General features: G+C 39.4%; 2 protein-coding genes across 2 annotated transcripts; both read left to right on the forward strand.

Annotated features, from left to right (window-relative positions):
* The first annotated feature begins 4075 nt into the window (after nucleotides 1–4075).
* Nucleotides 4076–6338, forward strand: LOC136248970 (uncharacterized). Its single transcript, XM_066040846.1, has one exon. It carries the CDS (start codon nucleotides 4248–4250, stop codon nucleotides 6246–6248), a length of 2001 nt encoding a protein of 666 aa, XP_065896918.1. The 5' UTR covers nucleotides 4076–4247; the 3' UTR covers nucleotides 6249–6338.
* Nucleotides 6339–18028: 11690 nt separating this feature from the next.
* LOC136248975 (uncharacterized) lies at nucleotides 18029–19821 on the forward strand. The gene has a single exon (XM_066040850.1). The coding sequence runs from the start codon at nucleotides 18185–18187 to the stop codon at nucleotides 19691–19693; it is 1509 nt and encodes a 502-aa protein (XP_065896922.1). The 5' UTR covers nucleotides 18029–18184; the 3' UTR covers nucleotides 19694–19821.
* Nucleotides 19822–24091: the final 4270 nt, after the last annotated feature.

Below are 24091 nucleotides of genomic sequence, written 5' to 3' on the forward strand. Positions count from 1 at the left end.
TTTTGATGTCTATAGCTAGATCTTCATTTATATAGCTACATAAATAAATTGGGTAACTATACATGTAGCTGGACCATTGCCAGTAAACCAGGTGTGTGCACTGGTGGTGTGACTGCCACATTTGTGCTGTTGCTTGTCCTTTCCTTGTAGGAAGGCCATGTGACCCAGATAGGGTAGTGAGAAAGAAGTGTGTGTAGCATGCATGTGTGTGTGTGTGTGTTGTTATGTATATAACAGCATGTGCACGTGTCGCACTACAATTGTTAGTTCTATGGTAATTAAACATGCTGTACATGCGTTGCATCTAGTACTGTATGTTAGGAGACCACTCCAATTGAGAAGCAATTTCCTGTCCAGATTTGAGTGCTAGTAGGAGACTTAATTATTATAATTATTCAATAAATGTGACTGCTCTATTAGAGTATTTTGATTGACTATGCCTGCAACCAGCCTATCATTGGAGCAACCAGTAGAACCATTATTTCATGTGTTAAGCATAAAGCTTCTTTATGACCAATGATATTCAATTCAGGTGGTGGGTAGGCAGAAGACAGAAAACTAGCTATAGACATTCATCAGTATCTTTAGTTAACAATACTGAAAGGTGAATAAGCTTATTCATGCCCATGTAGCTATTTATACCACTATTATCATGGTCAGCACTGCATGAGTGCACTTTAAAAAACAGCACAGCAAACGCGAGATAATTATCATTGCATACAATTAAGGCATACAAAAAATCCACTGGAAAGGTGGAACCTAGTGATGACACAGTGTAGTTTGAAGTGCACAAGAAGCATTCATCAGAGTACATTCTGAGGGATTTCTCCCCAGTGGTTAATAGCCAGCTGGTCCTCTAATAGAACAATCAAGCATAAAACAGTCAAAATTTTAATTATCAATCTAGACTCAACACGATGATATTATAACTTATTATTAAGCTTTTAGTGACGTTTATTAACACCTAGTCTGGTGTGGCCACCCCTTCAATTAGAGATTACTTAATTCTAATCAAAGGGTGGCTGTACCAGACTAATTGACACCAACAATCAGTGTCAATAGCTCTTCTTGAAACTGACGATTGGTGTTTACTGCGATCTAATAAAACAGTCAAGCTGATTTCTGTCTGAAAACACTCCGAGATGCAATCTGCTTTTCTCAGATGGGGATAATCACATTTATAGTAGAAACTGACTCCAGCTGTTACTTTGCCTGACCTGTAAATTCCCATTGGCCCTGTTTAGAATTGTTGTTTGAATGTAAAAGTTGAATGTTTACAAAAGTTAAATTAAAGTTGAATTTTGTTCCCTTGTAAGCTACTCCCTTGAAATTTTATGATTCAAATATTAAGGTTTCTAACTACAAACTGACAGTGTCTACTATAGGCTTTGGGATGTAACTTCTGGATCATGATACAGTATGGTTGCAGTAGCTCTATGAGTGTTCTCCTCATTGGAGTTTCATTTCAACAAAGAACACTGCAGCTGTCTCTTACATTTGACTTTTATTCTGAGGCTACAGATACAACTTCCCACAGACACTATCAGTAAACTATAGAATACTCCATAAACCTTTTCATGTTAACTTGAACAGCTGAACTTGTTATGGTTTCAAGGGATTAGCTAGCTTTCAGTACACTCAGCTATATAGCCAGTATAGTACATATAGCTCTATTAGGGTATTCAGGTTGTTTTAGCACTAGGATGCAGCAAAGAAGCATTGTACTTTAAAATCGAACCAGTTATATATTGAGACAATTACAGGCATTTTCCATTGATCATTCCATTTCTGTTCCAATCCTGCTGGAATTCTACTTATCCAAAACATGATATAGATAGGGTATTAGAGCAAAAGTGATTATTACTATAGTGGTAAACTTTAAGGTAACTTATCTTGTCTCTCTATAAGGAATATGATGAAGTATTTGATGTCATGAAAATCATTGCTCCAAACATTTATATAGATATTCCACACAACAATGTGTCAAAAACCATTCACAAATTTGCACAAATTCAGTTGAGTACTTTTTCCTTGTTCAATCCGTGAATACAACAAATCTCTTTATCAGAATCATCAAATCAAATTCCCCTGCCTGGAATCGTTTGCAACAAACTTGAACTGAAACTTTGATTATCACTAATTTGGGCATCTGGATTCAGTGGAATGGAATGGTGGGCTGGAATGGAATGGTGGGCTGGAACAGTAATTGGAAAGTTTTATCTAGTGCTCACCTCTTTATAAAGACCACCTTCTAACAAAGACCACCTCTTTATAAATGCCGTTTTACTTTAATGTTTAAATTGCTGCTATCTTGTTGTTTTAGAGTGTATCCCTATAGGGTGGTCTTTAACATGCCTAGAAAAGTCAGAGTGATGTAATACCCCATGCAAAAAGCTTGGCTGTACAAAAATTACATGTCCATGAAACTACAAATAACTGACGACTAAATGAGTTAATATCTGTTGAGGCCAAGAAATGAATGTTAGAATACTGGCAAATAACTATAATATTATTTATAAAAATTTGGTCCTTTATATCATTGACTTGTGTAGTCTTGCTGCATTCTCTGTAACTCTAATTGGCTAGTAATTTGGCCACCTTTTTTCTCCTCTGCAATGACTATTGGAAAAGGTACCAATTTAGATTTACAGTGAATTAGTCAGGAATGCAGTCAGACTGCATGAGTCTATGATAAATGATCAATGTTATATAGACTATTGTAAATTATAGTTAGTTGCCAGCATTAACATTCATTCATTTCCTCATGGCCTCATTAGCTCCTAGTTTTAGTTGCTAGTTACTTTTAGTTTTGTAGACATATCTTTTTTTTTGTACAGCCAAGCTGTTTTTGTATGGGTGTATTAATTATTGTATCATAAATCAGATATCCCTCTGGCTTTTCTAGCCATAACATGTGGGGGCACAATTCATCGATAAGACTGTCCTATAGAGATACACTCTAAAACAACAATTTAGACATTAAAGTAAAATGGTCTTTATAAAGAGGTGATCTTTGTTAGAAGGTGGTCTTTATAAAGAAATGACCACCAAGTGAAATTACCGTTCCATTCCACCAGTCCACCATTCCAGTCCACCATTCCATTCCACTGAATCCAGACGCCCCACAAATTTGTGCCAGCATGTGTGTGTATAAATTTTGTTCATGCTGATTCCCTGGACAAAATACTGCCTGTCCAAGTAATTAATTCAAATTTTAAAAGGTTTGTACATGATATTGCAATGATGAATATGATACTTGTAGATTGAAGTTGAGCTATTGTTACAAGAATTTAAAGCTTGCTATTTACAGTGTGATATAGTGTCCCATACTGTAGATTGCCAGCTATCTATACAATCAGAGGCTGATACAGGGGGTGGATGGGGTGGCTACAAGTGCTGTGTGGTAACACCTTAGGTGTCAAATAGTGGCTGCATTACACCTACCACAGGTGTCAGTAATGCAGTCACTATATATGACACCTATAGAGCATTATTATATATAACACTTCTGTTTTAACAGTGTATAGCCACCCTTTATGCAATACTTATGGCAGTACTGAAATAATTCTTGGAAAGTATTACCACTATGCAGAGGAGTTCTTGAACAGAAAATATGGGGTTTGCTTTAGGGCTGAATCAGTTTTACTCTATATTTATTTATTTACTTTATAGGACTGTACAGATCAATACAAAATTAAACTTAAGAGCGTAACTATATTAAATTACAGACCTGAAGGTCTACCAAGGGTCTTGAACTGATAGCCATAATTAATTACCTACAAATTACAGTTAGCTATATATAATTACCAAACCCCCCTGTCCTCCTCCAGCAAGGGCAATATCACTTGCCGAATGGCTTTACATGCATGCCGGCAAAAAAATGTGATGATACAGTAGCTAATCATGATTTCCGGCAATAAGGACATTCTTTTCAATTAGCTAGCTACCATATATATTATCTAGCTACCAAAAGTAGCCAGAAGTTATGAATAGAGTCTAGTACTAATTTATATTATGGACATGATTTAATTATGACTGTTCCCACACTATACTCCCACTAGTGACTTCCATTGAGAGTCGATAGCATATAATACGCGTCAGTAGTCAAGATAACGCATGCAGTCAAGTCAATGCCGGAGCAGTGTTCCTCGTTCTTCTGTTCTTCGAAAATCGGTTTTAGCGTTTCGAAAGGTAGCTACAAGATAGAAATTATTCAGTGACAATCGTTTTCTTACAAGCGGCATATTATGGTTTCGAAGGTGGAATTCTTTCAAAATCTAGAACAGGACCAGTTCACTCGTGACGTGGTCACAGCTCACAACAAATATCGCGCTAAGCACAATGCCCCACCTCTTAAGTGGAGCAGTAAAGCTGCCATGGCTGCTCAACGATGGGCTGAACAATTAGCAAAGCAGAACAAACTACAAGGTGGAGACCATGAAGGAATGGGACAAAACTTAGCCTACATGTCAGGGAAAACGATGACTGGACAAGAAGCAACTGCTATGTGGTACAACAAAGTAAAGGATTATGATTTCAACAACCCCGGATTCACCCCTACCACTGGTCACTTTACACAGGTAGTTTGGGCAGGCTCAACAGAAATTGGTGTTGGAAGAGCGACCAGTGGTGGAGGGACATTTGTCGTAGCCAATTACTACCCACCAGGAAATGTCAGGGGACGTTTTGAAGCTAATGTTCAAGCTTCACAGCATAGACCTAGTGAGAATGATGAGACTACACAGAAAGAGAGTACTACTGATCATGAGGCTTCACAAGCATTGGAGGACCAGTTCACTCATGATGTGGTCACAGCTCACAATCAATATCGCGCTAAGCACAATGCCCAACCTCTTAAGTGGAGCAGTAAAGCTGCTGTGGCTGCTCAACGATGGGCTGAACAATTAGCAAAGCAGAAGAAACTACAACATGGAGACCATGAAGGAATGGGACAAAACTTAGCTTACATGTCAGGGAAACCAATGACTGGACAAGAGGCAACTGATATGTGGTATGATGAGATTAAAGATTATGATTTTAGCAACCCCAAATTCACTCCAGGCACTGGCCACTTTACACAGGTGGTTTGGATAGGCTCAACAGAAATTGGTGTTGGAAGAGCAACCAGTGGTAGACAGACTTTTGTCGTAGCCAATTACTACCCACCAGGAAATTTCATCGGACGTTTTGAAGCCAACGTTCAATCTACACAACGTGACCCTAAACAGACCACTAAGAGTGACCGTAAGGTGGTCTCACAGAAAGAGAACAATGAGCAAGAACCATTTGCAGCACAAGCACAAGAACCACGGCTGGATCAATTTATTCATGATGTGGTCACAGCTCACAACCAATATCGCACTAAGCACAATGCTCCACCTCTAAAGTGGAGCAGTAAAGCTGCCACGGCAGCTCAACGATGGGCTGAGCAATTAGCAAAACAGAAGAAATTACAACATGGAAACCATGAAGGAATGGGACAAAACTTAGCCCACATGTCAGGGAAACCGATGACTGGACAAGAGGCAACTGATCTTTGGTACAATGAAGTAAAGCATTATGATTTTAACAACCCCGGATTTTCCTCTACAACTGGTAATTTCACACAGGTAGTTTGGGCAGGCTCAACAGAAATTGGTGTTGGAAGAGCGACCAGTGGTGGACGGACATTTGTTGTAGTCAATTACTACCCACCAGGAAATTTCAGTGGACATTTTGAAGCCAATGTTCAAGCTTCACAGCATAGACCTGATAAGATTACACAGAAAGAGAATACTACTGATCATGAGGCTTCACAAGTATTGGAGGTGAAACAGGACCAGTTCACTCATGATGTGATCACAGCTCACAATCAATATCGTGCTAAACACAATGCTCCACCTCTGAAGTGGAGCGGAAAAGCTGCTACGGCAGCTCAACGATGGGCTGAACAATTAGCAAAGCAGAAGAAACTACAACATGGAGACCATGAAGGAATGGGACAAAACGTAGCCTCCATGTCAGGGAAACCAATGACTGGACAAGAAGCAACTGATATGTGGTACAACAAAGTAAAAAATTATGATTTTAACAACCCCGGATTCACTCCAGGTACTGGTAACTTTACACAGGTAGTTTGGGCAGGCTCAACAGAAATTGGAATTGGAAGAGTGACCAGTGGTAAACAAACATTTGTTGTAGCTAACTATATCCCCCCTGGAAATGTTCAAGGACGTTTTAAAGAAAATGTACAAGCTGCAGCAGAATAGTTTCTGTTTTTGTAGCTTTAGCTAACAGCTATACTGTTGATTGACAGCTATACTGTTGATTGTGTGCACATATGTAACTATGTTTAATTAGTTTAGTGCAGGAGCATACGTAGGAATTTTGAAAAAGGGTTTCCACTACAGCTAAATGACTGTTATATTAGAGTAGTTTATACCTGAATACCTACCAACTCCATTGGTCAAACTATTACTTAACTAAGATAGATTCCAGATTATAGAAACATGAAGTTTAGTGTTTTTCAATACAGTAGTGTGTGTACAGTCCAAAGAGGTTTCCTGGAACCCCTGGAAACCCTTAATTGTTGAAACCCCTTCAGGCCTGAGTGAGCTGCATTTGGCATGCAGTTTACTTTTTCTAATGCATTCAAGACTTAAAGTTGGCTATAAGTGACCTTATACAATTGTTAGATGGTCATGGGATCTGTGAAAAGCCTGATTACAATATTACTCACCATGGTGACAGACAGTTATGATAGTGGCTGCCACTTTAAAGTACCGTATATGACCGTATATATAGAAGTCCGGGCATTTATTTCCTATAAATCATTTTTGACCCGGCGTTTAAACGAGACCGGCGTTAATTTGGACCCGGGCGTTTATTTCTTACTAGCCACTCGTTGAGAATGACAGGTGTCAGTACAAGTACCTACGAAATACGAAATCCATAGTCCATCACGTACATAAACCCAATTGGACTCCTCTGCTGGGTGAAACATTGGAAGTTGGGTGGAAAGATGACAATGACCACGATAAATACGCTATGGCCATCACCAGAAGAGAAGGCATAGTCGAACAAGACAAGACATCATAAGACTGGTGACTACAGTTAGCAGCTGACACGAGTTTAGAACCCCTTTCAGTGCATATCATTAGCACCCCGGCGTTTAAATGAGCCCCGGCGTTTATTATGACAGTCTCCTAGCTGTACCCGGCGTATATTTGAGCCCCTGCGTGTATTTGAGCCCGGCTTTAATACGGTCATATACGGTAGTCTTGTTTATATCTCACAGGGGTGCAAAGAACAGTACTCAAAAGTTGGGGGACAGGTCATGTGGGGTGGCTAAGTTACAAATATTTTAAAATCATTAACTGCACCATAGTGTGCAAAACACAAAGTGTGCCAATACTAAAGGAGTCTGGGGGCATGCCCCCACAGAAAAATTTTGAAATTTGAATGCTTTGAGATTGAATATGATAGCATTTTCAGTGGTACATGTTGGATACTTACTTTATATTGTACAATTAAATGTATCAGTAAATGAAGGCATTTCAGATAGACTCATACTCCAGCTTGATTATTATGTGTTAGTCTAATAGAGACGGATTGACATAACAGAACCAACTAGAGTAACTGCTCTATTAGAATATCTCGATCTAATTCACTTCCAACACTGATTTCATACAGTGTTCCATTCTTGTATAACTTTTAGCACAAATCCTAGTAAATCAAAACACAGTAAGTTGGCTAATGACTAAAAATAGGTACAGTAGTTGTTTTACTTTAGCAACTGGGCATTGAAAAAGTGAAGGGACACTGCCCCTCTATTCTTCAGTCCCCTTCCCCCCCCAACCAATTTCTCCACTCCTGTCCCACAAATAAATACAAGCATGCATGCTTTACCATAGCCATTTAAAGGGCATGCATATAGAAGTAGTAAATGAAAACTGATGCGGACCCAACCAGTAATTTAGTAAGGACTTGCAATTGGGGACCAAGAAAAACTACAATAATCAGCAGTACTTGTAGTTGTCACTATTTGGTTGCACCCATCATACATAAATCCCAGCAAATGTAAAGGCAAACCATTACAATAGAATTTGAATTCCTATAAGCTAGCCTACTAACAGTTTGATTCGGTATCTTAGCTACTCACTGTCTTGTGCATGATGCATCTGATAATGCCTATACGGCACACTGTCTATTCTTGCTGAAATTATGAAGTTTGCTGATCAGCTATATGGTTGTCCCCTAGCCTTCATTTAGACTGGATATTAATTTTTATAACTGAAAGCTAAGCACAATAGGCTGGTTAGTGATGGAGACAGGATGCACTTGGTGCAACTGGAAAGGCATAACTATTACATGTAGCTTACAGTCTATATAAGCAATTAACCTGCTTGCCCGCACTGGTCTTCTATTTTATGTTTCCAGGGCATGTTGCATGTCTTGTGTACAATGGCCACAGCTGGAGTCTCATGTAGAAGTGCCGTTGATCATTATCATATTACTTGGTCCCTTGTCCCCATCCTTAGTCCACATATAGAACGGTTGTATGCTTGTGCATATGTACTTAAAGAGCAATTGTGCCGAACTTTTAAAATAACTTTCTAGCATGCTATACTATAACAACAGACGCTAAGAGCTGTTACACTGTCTACAATGTTGACTTGGCACAAATTTACTATTGATGTTTAAAAGTTTGGTCACTGGAATTGGTTGACTTACAGTGAATGCTTGTGTTCCTCTCCCTTGTGCAATTACCTAATGGGGGTGTCAACAATGGTAAAACTCTAATAAAATATGCTTTGTCTTATTTAAAAGCCTACAGCTCAATAATTAAGGGGGTATACCTCAGCATTGACCCCATGTATTCCATCAAGAAATCAGTAATATTATTTTAATTATCAGAAGTTTCCAATATTGATAACAATGCTTGACACTTGTACACAATGAAATATGGACATGATCAACTTCTATACTTATTGAATCATTGTGGTGATGGAGATACACTATGAGGTACAGCTAGTACCATGGATCATTATTTGTTAGTCCATACACTGATACACATTATGACATCATCAGCTACCCAAGCACTTTACATGTATGAGTTATATGATAAGACTAGGTTGAGCTCTGTGTAGCTTCTTCATTTTCAAAGTGACCACTACCTGCTTGACTTATTGCACTATGTAAAGTACTAAATAATTGCAGAGACAACATATGGTAACTTGGCTTGGTTGGATAATGCTGATGATATAGTCAAAAGCTGACTAGTGACTATACGTAACTTGATGATGGACATGTTTAGTATACTGTGTAACATGCACCATGAATGCACAGACACCTTGTTATGTACAATTTCTCATATCCATAAATGGATTATAAACAACCTTAATTTTAGTTTATTTTCTGTAGCTCAAAGCCTGTTTACTTACATGGGTGTTGAGCAGACATACCTACATGCAGACATGCAGACAAACAGTTTTGGCCAAACCAATTTCAGTAAACCAGGTGTGCGGCTGTGAGCACATGTCTGGTTTAAAAAGTACAACTGAACTGGTGTAATTATAATACAATGCTATAGAGATCTCTGAAAAAGAAACAATGGAAACAAGAGTCAAACAAGTCAGCATGTTGAACTGTTCTATACAACTATATATGATGGAACACACCAAGCCATAAAGCCTAACATTTGGAATGATCTGTATTCAGACTCAATGTCAGGATATAAGCACTTATAAGTCAGAAATGGATAAATACTACAGTTACTCGAGTACCAAACTACTGTATTGTAACATGGTAAAGGCAGTTACAATATCCTAGCAAGCAATAACCAATATGAGATTGTATAGTGTGGCAGTAATCTCTGCACAATATACTCCTAAGCTTTTCCACTTATCTAATTATGAATGTTTCATGCACCATCAACCTGGGTATATGTGTCATATCTATTGAGTCCAAATAGTGTTAGGATTTGACATACTCCATCGTATAGTTGTAGAATGGCTTAATTATTGTTTCTTATGTTTTTCAGCGATCTTCATTAAATTATTTTTACACTATATAAATTATACATAATAAAGCCGCGGCCAATTCATCAATACACTTCATAGAAAAAGATGGCATCCATGCAGTTTCATGGCATAAGGCATGCAAGTCAAAAGCCCACATTTATCAAACAATTAAGAAACAAACAGAGGAGTTGAAAACAGCAATGAGTATACATACCTCTGAGATAAATTCCGCCAAGCTGTGCTTGGCCTATGTAAGTTCTAAGTTAAGGCTTAATACCCTGCGAGTCAGAGTAAGTTTGCAAAACTCTATGTTGAGGTAGCTATTAGACCATTCACATGCACTGGCTTGCTATCTGCACTGTTACACAGAATCACAAGCAAATAACAGTATAACTATATGAGAAGCTGTTGATGAAGCGATGTCTAGTAGTGAAAAATCTGTAGCCTTAGCTGTTATCGAGTTTCTCTTGTCTGAAGACATTGAGTAAGTAAGTAAGGAAGGAAGTAAAGTAAGTAAGTATGCCAATAAGTCATTAAGCGGTACATATCCATGTATATGCATAGGTACCTATGCACACACACACACACACACACACACACACACACACACACACACACACACACACACCAGGGGCGGATCCAGACTTTTAAAAAGGGGGGTTCCACTTTGGAATTGCAACTTCAGCCTAGCTGTAAGTTGAAAATCAAAAAAAAAAGGTCATCACCTACTGACAATAGCTATCCCTCACCATAAATGCCCTCACCAACTATATACCCTTATTTATAACTAGATACATAGCTTGCTACACTGCTCTTCAAAAAGACTACTGTGACTGTTCCATTAGTGTATCTCGATTTGACTGCTCTATTAGAGTATCTCGAGTAAGAGAGGCTCTCTCAAAAGGGGGTTCCTTGGAACCCTTTGAACCCCCCCTGGATCCGCCCCTGCACACACACACACACACATGCACGCACGCACGCACACAACACATACACATGTACACAACACACACACATTACACACAGGCACACAGATATGTACACAACACACACACACATGTACACAACACACACACACACACACACACACACACACACACGTACACAACACACACACACGCACAAAGAAAGCAAAACCTCTGCATGGCAGCCATGTGAAACACAGCTATTGCCACCCAGCGAATGAGCACTGGGATGTCCGTGCACCACTCAGGCACTTGAGTCTTGTGCAGGCAAATCCTCCTGGGGGCAGGGATAGTAACCCACAGGAGTCTCATGGAGCGAGGTTGCGGAACCTAAAGTTCCACAATGACCTTAACATCATGAGACAAGGGCAGTTGGGCATTTGCTTCCCCAGTAAACACCATACAGATACCCACTGATGCTACAGCTGGGTGGGCTGCTTCCCCAGTTGACACCACCAGGTCCCCATTATACAGCTGGCATAACCGGGCATTAAACCTGGAACCTTTGGATTACCAGGCCAATGCTCTAGCCACTTGGTTATGCTACCTCTCTCTCTCTCTCTCTCTCTCACACACACACACACACACACACACACACACACACACACACACACACACACACACACACACACACACACACACACACACACACACACACGCACACGCACACATGCATACTTGTTTCTCACTGGAGAAACATTATAACTACAAACATTTAACTACAAACTGCAGATTTTCAACCTCTGTGGCTCTGTATCCACTGAAGGAGAGATTATAGTAGCACTTTTAGCAAGTACATCATACTCCATACAGTGAGTGCCTTAAATGACTGACATCCTAGTCTTAATACACACCGTTTGTTTTTTTGTTCAGCTCCAAGGATAGACAATTCAATTCAGGGATCCAGAGCCGGTTCATCACTAGGAGGCATGCACACACAATTATATACACATATATACATGTAAATGATGAATGATATGATTATAACAGAAACTTACTATATTCTGTACATTACGTAGTATGCAGCTATATATGAACAACTCTACAATGTCGACTTATGCATGCATGTATATTGTATAATTATGCATGTAGTGGACAAACTTGATAAATACTATATTGCCACTTATTCTCATTCATGGTCACATCTATAACATGGTGAATCCAAGTCAGACAGGCCATAAATTTTATTATTCAGGCAATTTCAAATGCAACAGCCAATGATGGTCATAGCCTCATAGGGAGAGCGACTTTATGCAGTAATGAAATTTATGTGTTGAAGTCAAACAGTTTCAAGCGCCCACAACTGAGAAGCATAGCTACATCAGTACACAAACCATTCTGGTGGCATGTCCCAGGGAAAATCTGGAGTGGCATTTTACAGACTATTTTCACTGCAGCTTTACCGCTATACTTTATTTTGCTGGGGAAAGCTTCAAGAAACATGTTACTAAATGCAGAAAAAAATCCCAGACAGATGGTGAAGACAGCTTGCAGTCTAGGCAAGTGTCTGAGGAGCCTCTGTTATACTGACCGTCAACAAGGAGTGTATAAAGCAACATAGCCGCCAACAGCACTTCAAAGATGTAGTAAACTTAAACACTATAATTAAAATGTTACGTATGGGATTAGTTATGCATTTGTGTTTTGTATTATGTACTATTAACACTGGTGTATTATTAAATTTTGATGACTTGCATCAGTCTAGATCTAGCTACACAAATAAATTAGGTGTCTACATTATCAATGTACTAGTGTGCATTAGCACAGATCAAAGCGCATGTCAGGTTGTTACCAATTATATAGGTACTACTTCTTTCATATGGTGCATGGGAACTCTTTAAGGGTTGATGTAGATACCAGATTCTTAGGTGCTTACACCTTACGTGCATGTATGTGTGTATTGTGTGTTGTGTGTGTGTTCTGCGACCTCTCTGCATGAGACCTGGACGGTCCTCTTGCAGGTTACTAACGTTGCCCCAGGAGGATTTTCCTGCACAAGGCTCAAGCGTCTGAGTGGTGCACAGGCATCCCAGTGCTGGTTCACGTGTGTTGCGTATGTGTGTTGTGCGTGTGTGTGTGTGTGTGTGCACGTATGTGGAAGGGGTCAATACTTTTCACCATGTAGGTCAGCACTGTAATGGCTTATTCACAAGGTTTGGTTGAGGGTTACTGTGTGTCAAGCCCAGGATGCCACCTAATAGTACTTGGCACACTCCAACTTATTACCCCTGTAGAGGATTTGCAAACCTCCCAGGCACTGAAGCTTGCACTGAGAACAAACACAGCTTGGTGGATGTTGTTGCAATGCCAGGACACATGCTACTGCTGTGGTTCAATGAGTCATCTGGTTTCTGTGTAGCTGTATCATGACCATTGTCACCAAACCATGCAGGTGGTGTGACTGTTGTTGATTACAAGTATAAGGCCAGAAAAGGTAGTGGGGACTCTGAGTGCGCGCGCGTGTGTGTGTGTGTGTGTGTGTGTGTGTGTGTGTGTGTGTGTGTGTCTACGTCTGTGTGTAGTATGCATGTGTGTGTGTGTGTTGGGCATTTGCTTCCCCAGTTAATACCAGGTACCCATTGATATTACAGCTGGGTGGGCTGCTTCCCCAGTTGACACCAGGCCACCAGGTCCCCAATAACAGCTAGGTAGACTGGAGCAATGTGAGTAAAGTTTCTTGCTCAAGGAAACAACAACAACAACAACACCAAAGTGGCATAACTGGGAATCGAACCTGGGACCTTTTGATCACCAGGCAGATGGGAAGCAAATTCCCAACTGTCCTTGTCTCGCTTATCGGTGTTGAGGTTGTTGTGGAACTTTAGATTCCGCAACCTCTCTCCGTGAGACCTGGACAGTCCTCCTACAGGTTACTAGCCCTGCCCCAGGATTTGATAAACTGATTAGATGAAGGTTAGAGTGGCTGGGACATTTAGCAAGAATGGGAGACCACAGGACCCCCAAGAGAACATTGTTTGGATGGTTGCCCAAGAAATGACCACCAGGCAGCAAAAGAGATGGAGAGATGTTGTGAAGGCAGACCTTAAGATGACTGTACTATTGGATACTTGGTATACCTCAGCACTTCACAGAGATCAGTGGAACGATGAAAAGATGTGCAGCAGTCAACATCATTCGAGAACAGCCTTGCCAACAGTGCAGTGTACATTGAGCAGCAGGACCTTCCATAGGGAGCAGGATATGGCAAGACATAAATGCATTGAAGAGAGATTAAAGCCAGTGCACCAACAATAGGGTGCTCTACAGTGTTCTACTTGTGGGAGATGATTAAGAGTAAGGGCGGTCTTGCTGTACATAACTGTCATGAAACAAATCGTAACATCACAGATCATGTACCACTTCACCAGTGAACAACAGAGCACATTGTTCTATATGTGAAAGGTCTTTTAACCAGCCTAGTGACCTGAAGTGACATACCGTATATGACCGTATAGAAGCCCGGGCGTTTATTTCCTATAAATCATTTTTGACCCGGCGTTTAAACGAGACCGGCGTTAATTTGGACCCGGGCGTTTATTTCTTACTAGCCACTCGTTGAGAATGACAGGTGCCAGTACAAGTACCTACGAAATACGAAATCCTCTGCTGGGTGAAACATTGGAAGTCGGGCGGAAAGATGACAATGACCACGATAAATACGCTATGGCCATCACCAGAAGAGAAGACATAGTCGAACAAGACGAGACATCACTGTATAGTTAGCATCTGACACGAGTTTAGAACCCCTTTCAGTGCATATCATTAGCACCCCGGCGTTTAAATGAGCCCCGGCGTTTATTATGACAGTCCCCTAGCTGTACCCGGCGTATATTTGAGCCCCTGCGTGTATTTGAGCCCGGCTTTAATACGGTCATATACGGTAAATGTTTGGCAGAAAGATCACTGCCGGTTAAAGAACAACAAGGGGCCATTCAGTGTTTGTTGTGTCACCGTTGAGTCCTTAGCAAAGGAGGACTAACTGTTCACAAGTGCAAGGCTGACAAAGCAATGTCTTGAGCTTCTTCATACCTGTATGAAGACCACGTGACCTTTATGGTAGTGGAGAGGAGGAGGAACGTGTGACTGTGTGTGTGTGTATGTCTTGCTACATAGTCAGTGCCTCCTTGTGGCAAACCCCGGGCAACAGTATTTTGCTGGCTAAACAATGGTGTTACTTGGCACTCGCCACAACTCGTACCTCTGCTGAGTTTTCGTTAGCCTCTCAGGGAAACCATCAGCTTAACACTGCACAAAGCACAAAAACAGCTGTGTTAACAGCTAGCACATGGAATGTGTGTGTGTGTGCATGCGTGTGCAAGCATGTGTGTGTATGTAGTGTTATTTATTATATATATATGTATGTAATAGTTATACCATGGGCAAGAGTGCGTATATACAGGCAAAGCATGAGTGCCCGTGGCATAACTAATATGTTCTACTTTAGCATGTACTCACCTAATTGGTAAAATTTTTAGTTGCTACACTCTTCTCTTATATAGGGAACCAAGTAAGCTGTGATTGTGGGATTGAATTTTGCCAAACAAACTGTGATTGTGGGATTCAATTTTAATACATCAAACAGTAGTTTGATTTTATTATTGCTAATATAGCAATTTTATGAGACTAATGTTAATTATGTTACTTTAATTGCTACATTTATAAAAGTAAAAAACAAACTGCTGTTAATGTATTAAAATTGAATCCCACAATCACAGGTTGTTTAGCAGAATTCAATCCCACAATCACAGCTTGCTTGATTCTCTGGAGTATAACATCAAAGAAATCTGATGCTTTCTGGATATAGTGTGCACACCTATTAGGTATGCAATGTCTCAAGTTAACGAGATATATGCACTGGTGGCAGTGTGTATATCTAGTTAAGGCAGTGTGTAATGAGATATACGCACTGCCTTAACGAGATATATGCACTGGTAGCAGTGCGTATTATCGTTAACATTTTGAGTCAGTGCAATTTGTAATATATGTACTGGCTTTCCTTTGATCTGAGGTGTGAAATTGGTATATATAATATAACAGCATGTGCATGTGTGTCACACTACAATTGTTGGTTTGGTGGTAATAATTGAACATGCTGTATTGCACCTGTGTGTATGTAGTATGTATGTTAGTAGACTATTCTGATTAAGACAATTTCCTGTCCAGATTTAAGTGCAGGTAGGAGACTTAATTACTGTCATTATTGCATCAATGAATATATGTGATTGCTCTATTAGAATATTTTTTGGATCAACTATTTCCATCATTGCAGCAGCCAGTAGAACCATTCTTTCAAAGTAGCCAATGTGTTAAGCATAAAGTTTCACAGAGACCCTTCCATATATGGCAGCAGAGGTAATAAAATGTTTATGACCATTGCATGATATACATTCAATCCAGGTGGTGGGTATAGGTGAGACAGAAAACTAGCTACACTCATAGCTTGATTAAATCAGTAGCTGTTAATTGTGATTGCATCGCAACAAGTTTTATCACAGTTGTCAAGTGTGTATATACTGCGAGCTCTAATTATAAACAATACTGAAAGGTAAATATGCTTATTCATGTCCATGTAGCTATTTAGCTATACCACATATGGTCAGCACTGAGTGCACTTTTAAAGCAAGCGTGAGACAATATCATTGCGTATTCATTCATTATTAACTAGCTATTTAGATCTATAATGGCAAAAAGAGGAAACCATCAAACGGTGCACACACATGTGGTATATGGATTGACAGCGTAGGAGTATTGCTATGTTTAGCTGATTGCTAATACATAGATATACTAACAACAGGTACCTGGGGTTAGTATATCTATGGCTAATACATGGCAATATGGGAGAGCTATTAGACTTGACAGTCACAATGCCAGTAGTTCTATGGCGTGTGATTGTACTATTTTTAAAATTAATAATAATTACTTAAATAATTAAGGCCATACCAAATAAATCTTATGTTTCTCGGATTATTTTACCCTCAAGGGTGACCCGGCAGGTCGAAAAAAAACAAACTGGCACATGTATATTAAAATACATACGTAAATTTATAATAATACTGTATATTGACTCCCAGCAGAACATATATAGCTACAATAAATTATATGGTCAGTGTGCATCTTATCTTTTGCATATATATGTGCCATGTTTGTGCTGTAGGTTCGACCAGAATATGTACATAAGGAGCAAGTAGCTGCCACACTAGCTATACCTGGATCAGCAAAACCTGTTGTGACTACAAAGCTGAAGAGACAGACTTCAGGGGCGGATCCAGAGTTTGGAAAGAGGGGGGGCACCTTGCTGAAAAAAGTTGAAGAGCAAAAAAAAAAAGGTCACAACAATAATAGCTAGTTATCCTTTACCAAATATATGATATCACATATGTTATGTAAAATAAAATCCTATTATAGCTTCATAAGTAAGCTGCACTGCCTCATGAACATTGTGACTGCTTTATTAGAGTAATTGACTGCTCTATTAGAGTATCTCGATCTTGCATGCAATTTCTTGAAGGGGGGCATTTGCCCCAAATGCCCCATCCTGGATCCGCCATTGGACTTTATACATACCACTGATATATCCCCTTCTCACTATTAGATATCAATTTATATGTTTAAACTCCATTAACAAGTATGTTTAGCATGTCGGATTATTAAAGACAAGTAGCCACTGTAAGCTATATCCCCATTACCTAACTGAGCTGACTCTTTCTTCTTGAAATTTCGGAGCGACTTTTCTAACCAGCGACCCAAAAGTCTCTTCGCAGGAGTACTTCACTATTGTTCTGTTTTAACGACGTCTGCCATGTGGGTTCACGTGAACCAACCACGTGGTTTTTATTTTTAACAAAATTTAAGGTGAAATTGTTGACCCGCCGCATCCAAGAAACATAAAATTAAATTGTGATGGCCTAATTTTTATTTATTTTATTTTTTTTTTTTTGTTGATGTATACACTATCTGTGGTTGCAGCATATGGTTGCAGTTACGCCTTTCAACGTAATAATCTTGTGACGCAAAGGTTAACCGTAGCCTCGTGAAATTCACGTGGATAGTCGTCACTCCCACTTCCATTGAGGTTTGGTAGTACTTATAGTCATGCACTAAATAACGCATGCAGTAGAATTTTAACGTTAACGAGCAGAGTTCGTTATTCTAAAGCCGAATTTAGTGTTTCGAAGGGTTGCTGGAAGGCGACAAGATAGATTTTCGTACGAGCATATTATGGCTTCACAGAAGGAATCCTTTCAAAATTTAGAGCAGGACCCGTTCACTCATGATGTGATCACAGCTCACAACCAATATCGTGCTAAGCACAATGCCCCACCTCTTAAGTGGAGCAGTAAAGCTGCCATGGCTGCTCAACGATGGGCTGAACAATTAGCAAATCAGAACAAACTACAACATGGAGACCATGAAGGAATGGGACAAAACTTAGCCTACATGTCAGGGAAACCAATGACTGGACAAGAGGCAACTGATATTTGGTACAATGAGATTAAAGATTATGATTTTAGCAACCCCAAATTCACTCCAGGAACTGGCCACTTTACACAGGTGGTTTGGGCAGACTCAACAGAAATTGGTGTTGGAAGAGCAACCAGTGGTGGACAGACATTTGTCGTAGCCAATTACTACCCACCAGGAAATGTCAGGGGACACTTTGAAGCCAACGTCCAATCTTCTCAACGTGACCCTCAACAGACCACTAAGAGTGATCGTAAGGTGGTCTCACAGAAAGATAACAATGAGCAAGAACCATCTGCAGCACAGGCACAAGAACCGTGGCTGGATCAATTTGCCCATGATGTGATCACGGCTCACAATCAATATCGTGCTAAACACAATGCTCCACCTCTGAAGTGGAGCAGTAAAGCTGCCGTGGCTGCTCAACGATGGGCTGAACAATTAGTAAAGCAGAACAGACTACAACATGGAGACCATGAAGGAATGGGACAAAACTTAGCCTACATGTCAGGGAAACCAATGGCGGGACAAGAGGCAACTGATATTTGGTACAATGAAGTAAAGGATTATGATTTTAACAACCCTGGATTCACCCCTACCACTGGTCACTTTACACAGGTAGTTTGGGCAGGCTCAACAGAAATTGGTGTTGGAAGAGCGACCAGTGGCGGACAGACATTTGTCGTAGCCAATTACTACCCACCAGGAAATGTCAGGGGACGTTTTGAAGCCAATGTTCAAGCTTCACAGCATAGACCTAGTGAGAATGATGAGACTACACAGAAAGAGAGTACTACTGATCATGAGGCTTCACAAGCATTGGAGGCAAAACAGGACCAGTTCACTCATGATGTGATCACAGCTCACAACCAATATCGTGCTAAGCACAATGCCCCACCTCTTAAGTGGAGCAGTAAAGCTGCCGTGGCTGCTCAGCGATGGGCTGAACAATTAGCAAATCAGAACAAACTACAACATGGAGACCATGAAGGAATGGGACAAAACTTAGCCTACATGTCAGGGAAACCAATGGCTGGACAAGAAGCAACTGATATTTGGTACAATGAAGTTAAAAAATATGATTTTAACAACCCTAAATTCACTCCAGGAACTGGTCACTTTACACAGGTGGTCTGGGCAGGTTCAACAGAAATTGGAATTGGAAGAGCGACCAGTGGTGGACAAACATTTGTTGTAGCTAACTATGTCCCCCCTGGAAATGTTCAAGGACGTTTTAAAGAGAATGTACAAGCTGCAGCAGAATAGTTTGTAGCTGTAACTAACAACTATACTGTTGATTGTGTGCACATATGTACGTAGCTATATTTAGTTTGTGTAAATGCACGATTACCATACTTTTATGATAATTGTTATTATATACAGCTAGCTATTAAGTGTTGAAACCTGTTCACATTCAAGCCTGAGCTGCATTTAGCATGCAATTTACTTTTCTTATGCATTCAAGATTTTTAGTTGGCTTTAACTGACCTTATGCAATCATTAGATGATCATGGGATCAGTGAGAAGGCCATTACTCACCATGGTGATAGACAGTTATGATAGTGGCTGCAACCTTTAAAGCAGTCTGGTTTCTTTGATCTTCATCCCACAAACACAAGTAAGTGATGTGGGCTAACTTTCGCCATATTAGTAACAGCCATCTAAAGGGCAAAGAGAAGTGACCCATCCAATTGGGGACCAAGAATACTACAATGATTGACAACACCTGTATTGTCACTAGATGGTTGCACCCATCATACACAAATCCCAGTAATGTAAGGGCAAACAATTGTTTGAATTCTTATATATGTAGGTTATAAACAGTGTTGGGAGTAACGCGTTACTTATGTAACGCGTTATTATGTAACGCGTTACGTAATATTATTACTTTTGCAGTGGTAACAAAGTAATATAACGAAATACGCTATGCAAACAGGTAATATAACGCAAGTTACTTTACTTACAAATGTAACGCGTTACCTAAGTAATATAGTTACTGTAACGAGTCTAATATTACGTAACCTTATTACTACCAGTAACGAAATTACTAATCTCGTTAGTTATCCTCTGAGTAACGCCTAGCCACAACGAAGTAATGAGGCCTACTGAATGAAGCTTATTCACCAGCTTCTTACTTATAAACGAGATTTGCATATTGTCCAACAACGTAATCATGTCACGTGATAAGGTGGTACAGCTTAAGGCTGTGGACACAAAGTAATATAATATGTAATATTATTACAGTTACTTTATTTTATGGGTAATATGTAACTGTAACTAAATAGTTCAGTTGCAAGTAATATGTAATATGTAACTAGTTACTTTTACAAAGTAACTTGCCCAACACTGTATATAAAAGCTAGTCTACTAACAGTTCGGTATCTTACCTATCCACTGTCTCATGTATCCTAGGCAATGCCTCTATATATGACACACAATACCTATTCTTGCTGAAACTAATGAAGTTTGTAAATCATGAAACAGTGCCTTCATTTAGACTGTAGCTACATTAATTTTTTTTAAAGTTAAGAATACACAATTTAACAAGCAATTATCTTCAATTGCTTGTGCAATTACCTAATAGGGGCATCAACAATGGCAAGTGTATACCTCAGCATTGGCCCCACATATTCCAATTCATTAGTGGAATAAATTACTATCCTCCTTTTTTGTCACCTTCATGCTTGAGCAAAGAAATTAGTAATTTTAATTATCATTAATAATGAACTTTCCAATATTGATAACAATGCTTGGCAGTGCATAAGGTAGTAAACACATTGAAATATGGACATCTACATGCACACTATAATTATATGGACGGATAGCTATTAAGGCACTACCAGTTATATGATATAAGACTACATAATCATCAATATGTATGTACACAACTTCTCTATTGTTTATTGTGCTTTGGAAAGGGTAAGCATTACTGTACATTGCACTGCCTATGTATAGGTCTATTGTTGATGTCTATTGTCACGCCAGTTACAGTCCAACAGTTGTTATTATAGTACCACAGTCATATGCTATGTGTAGTTGTGTTCAGCACTATACAGATCATCATCTGTTCATGATGAACCATGGTAGAGATCGCCTATGTTCTACTGTCAAAATCTTAACTAACGAATAGAACACTCACCCACCTTAAACAGCTCCCCCAACCACAAAAGGAAGTCTTAGAAGTTGATTTGGAAGAAGTATAGATCTACTAGTAAATATTGACTTGAAAGAAACCAATTAAGGTACTCTTTAAAAAACTGCATTTTATCACAGTTATCAATATCATTTTTACACGAAAATCTGTTTACTTGGCTCAGTTGAATAATGCTGATGATATATGTCAAAAGCTGACTACTGAACAGCTATAATACAACTTGCATGATGGACATGTTTAATGCTGTGTTACTTAATATCAAGCACCATGTATGCACAAGCATGTGATTAATATCATGTTATGCACAATTTCTTAGGCATATTATATCCTTATAAAAAGTACACAAACTAGTGCAAACATAATTAATGTTAGCTAATAACGAAATCGCTGAAAAAGAAACAAGAATTAAACAAGTCAGCATGTTAAACTGAGAACACATCAAGAAATGGATAAGCACTACAGTTGCTCCAGTATAAACTTAATGTACTTGTAGACAGTAAATAAAGGCAGTTACAATATCCTAGCAAGCATATGAGATGCAGTACCTCTGCGGCTCTGCATACCTTTAAGCTCTTCCACTATGAATATTTCACCAACAGACAGTGGTTAAATATTTGAGTGTGACAATTCCAATTAAGTATCAGGATTTAACATGCTCCATCGTATAGTAGAATGAATTAATTCTTGTTTGTTTTGTTTTTTAGTGATCTTCATCAAATTATTAACACTATATAAATTATACCAAGTTTTAAGTAATGAAGTCATGGCCAATTCATCAATTTACTCTATAGAAAGAGATGGAGGTTCATGGCATTACAGGGGCAAATCCAGGGGGGTTTCTGAGATTTCTAGAAACTGGTCAGTATATTCAGCTAATTAAAACTATATTTTGTATTGATTTGCAAAGGATACACAGGTTCAGATTGAATTACTCTAATAGAGCAGTCAATAGAACAGTCACATTTTGTGTTTTCTAAAATTTACCTGTACTAACACTGTGTTTAAGACCTAGATTTCAAGTGTCCCTCCCCACCCCTAGAATGGTATTTATGTCTGTTGTATGCTTCAAACTTCACATACACACACAACACACACAAAAGCAAAGCCTACAGCAGCCATGTGAAACAGCTAGTACCAGAATGCCTGTGCACCACTCAGGCACTTGAGTCTTGTGCAGGAAAATCCTCCAGGGGCAGGACTAGTAGCTCACAGAGTTCCACATCACCATTAAGCAAGACAAGGAGAGTTGAGAATTTGCTTCCCTGGACACACCAGAGGTGTAGCAAGAAAATTTAAAGCGAGGGGGCTAAGCAGGGTGGTGACTGGTTTTTACAATGTGTATACAGCTTACTCAGTATGTAGAACACATGCTTTATAGTGCGGTCTTATATGGAACACACACAACACACACTTACATGCACACACAAGGCAAAGCAAAAGCAAAGCCTATGGCTGCTGTTGGCACAGTTATGCCAAGTTACCCAGCTGGTGAAACAACACTGCATGGGGCATCTGTATGCTACTCATGGAGGTGCTAAGAGTCAGTGCAGGAAATCCTCCTAGTAACCTGCAGGAACCTGTACCATCTGAAGGTGTGGGTACCTGAAGTCCCACCCTGCCATATAAGACATGGACACCCGGACGGACGGACACACACACACACACACATGCACACACACACGCACACACATACACTTATTTCTAACTGGAGGAACATTACATCTACAAACACTCAACCTCTGTGGCTCTGTGTCCACTGAAGACGATATAGAGATCATGGTTGCACTTTAGCAGATACATCATAGCTACTCCATACAGTGCATGAATATCATGTAATGCCTTAATGACCAACATCCTGGACTTATAAATACATACCATTAAATTTTTTTTTTTCTGTTCAGCTCCAAGGATAGACAATTCAATTCAGAGATCCAGAGCCGGTTCATCACTAGAAGGCATAATTATATGCACACACAATTACATACACATGATGAATGATATAATTATAAGGATACTTATAGCTAGCTAAGCCTGTTTTTAAAACACACACAGTATGGATTAGACAGACCATAAATTTTATTCACATACTTTCAAATCAATTATTAGCTAGCTAAGTAGAACAATGACTTTATACAGCAATGAAACTTTTTTATGTGATGAGGTCAAACGGTTCCAAGGACTGAGAAGCATTGCTAGCTCCATTCTGGGGAGATGTCCTAGGCCTGGCCTTGGAATATATGGATTGATATTTTACAGACTAGCTACTGCTATTTTCAGAGACTCCATGCATTGCTAGCCACAACCAAGGATGTATGCCACAATTGATCGACTACTTTACAGTGTTGCCAAAACTTGCCATATTGTGAATAAAGTTCATAGATTTATGAATATTTTGTCTTGTTTGTGAACTTGAAATAATCTATATGAACTTTTGGCAATCTCAGTTGCTATTGATTTTACCACATTTACATACAATAAGTTGGTGGAGGTCTGCCATTGTGAGCAGGCTG

This window comes from Dysidea avara, chromosome 3, assembly GCF_963678975.1.
Source record: "Dysidea avara chromosome 3, odDysAvar1.4, whole genome shotgun sequence".
Taxonomy (NCBI): Eukaryota; Metazoa; Porifera; class Demospongiae; order Dictyoceratida; family Dysideidae; genus Dysidea; species Dysidea avara.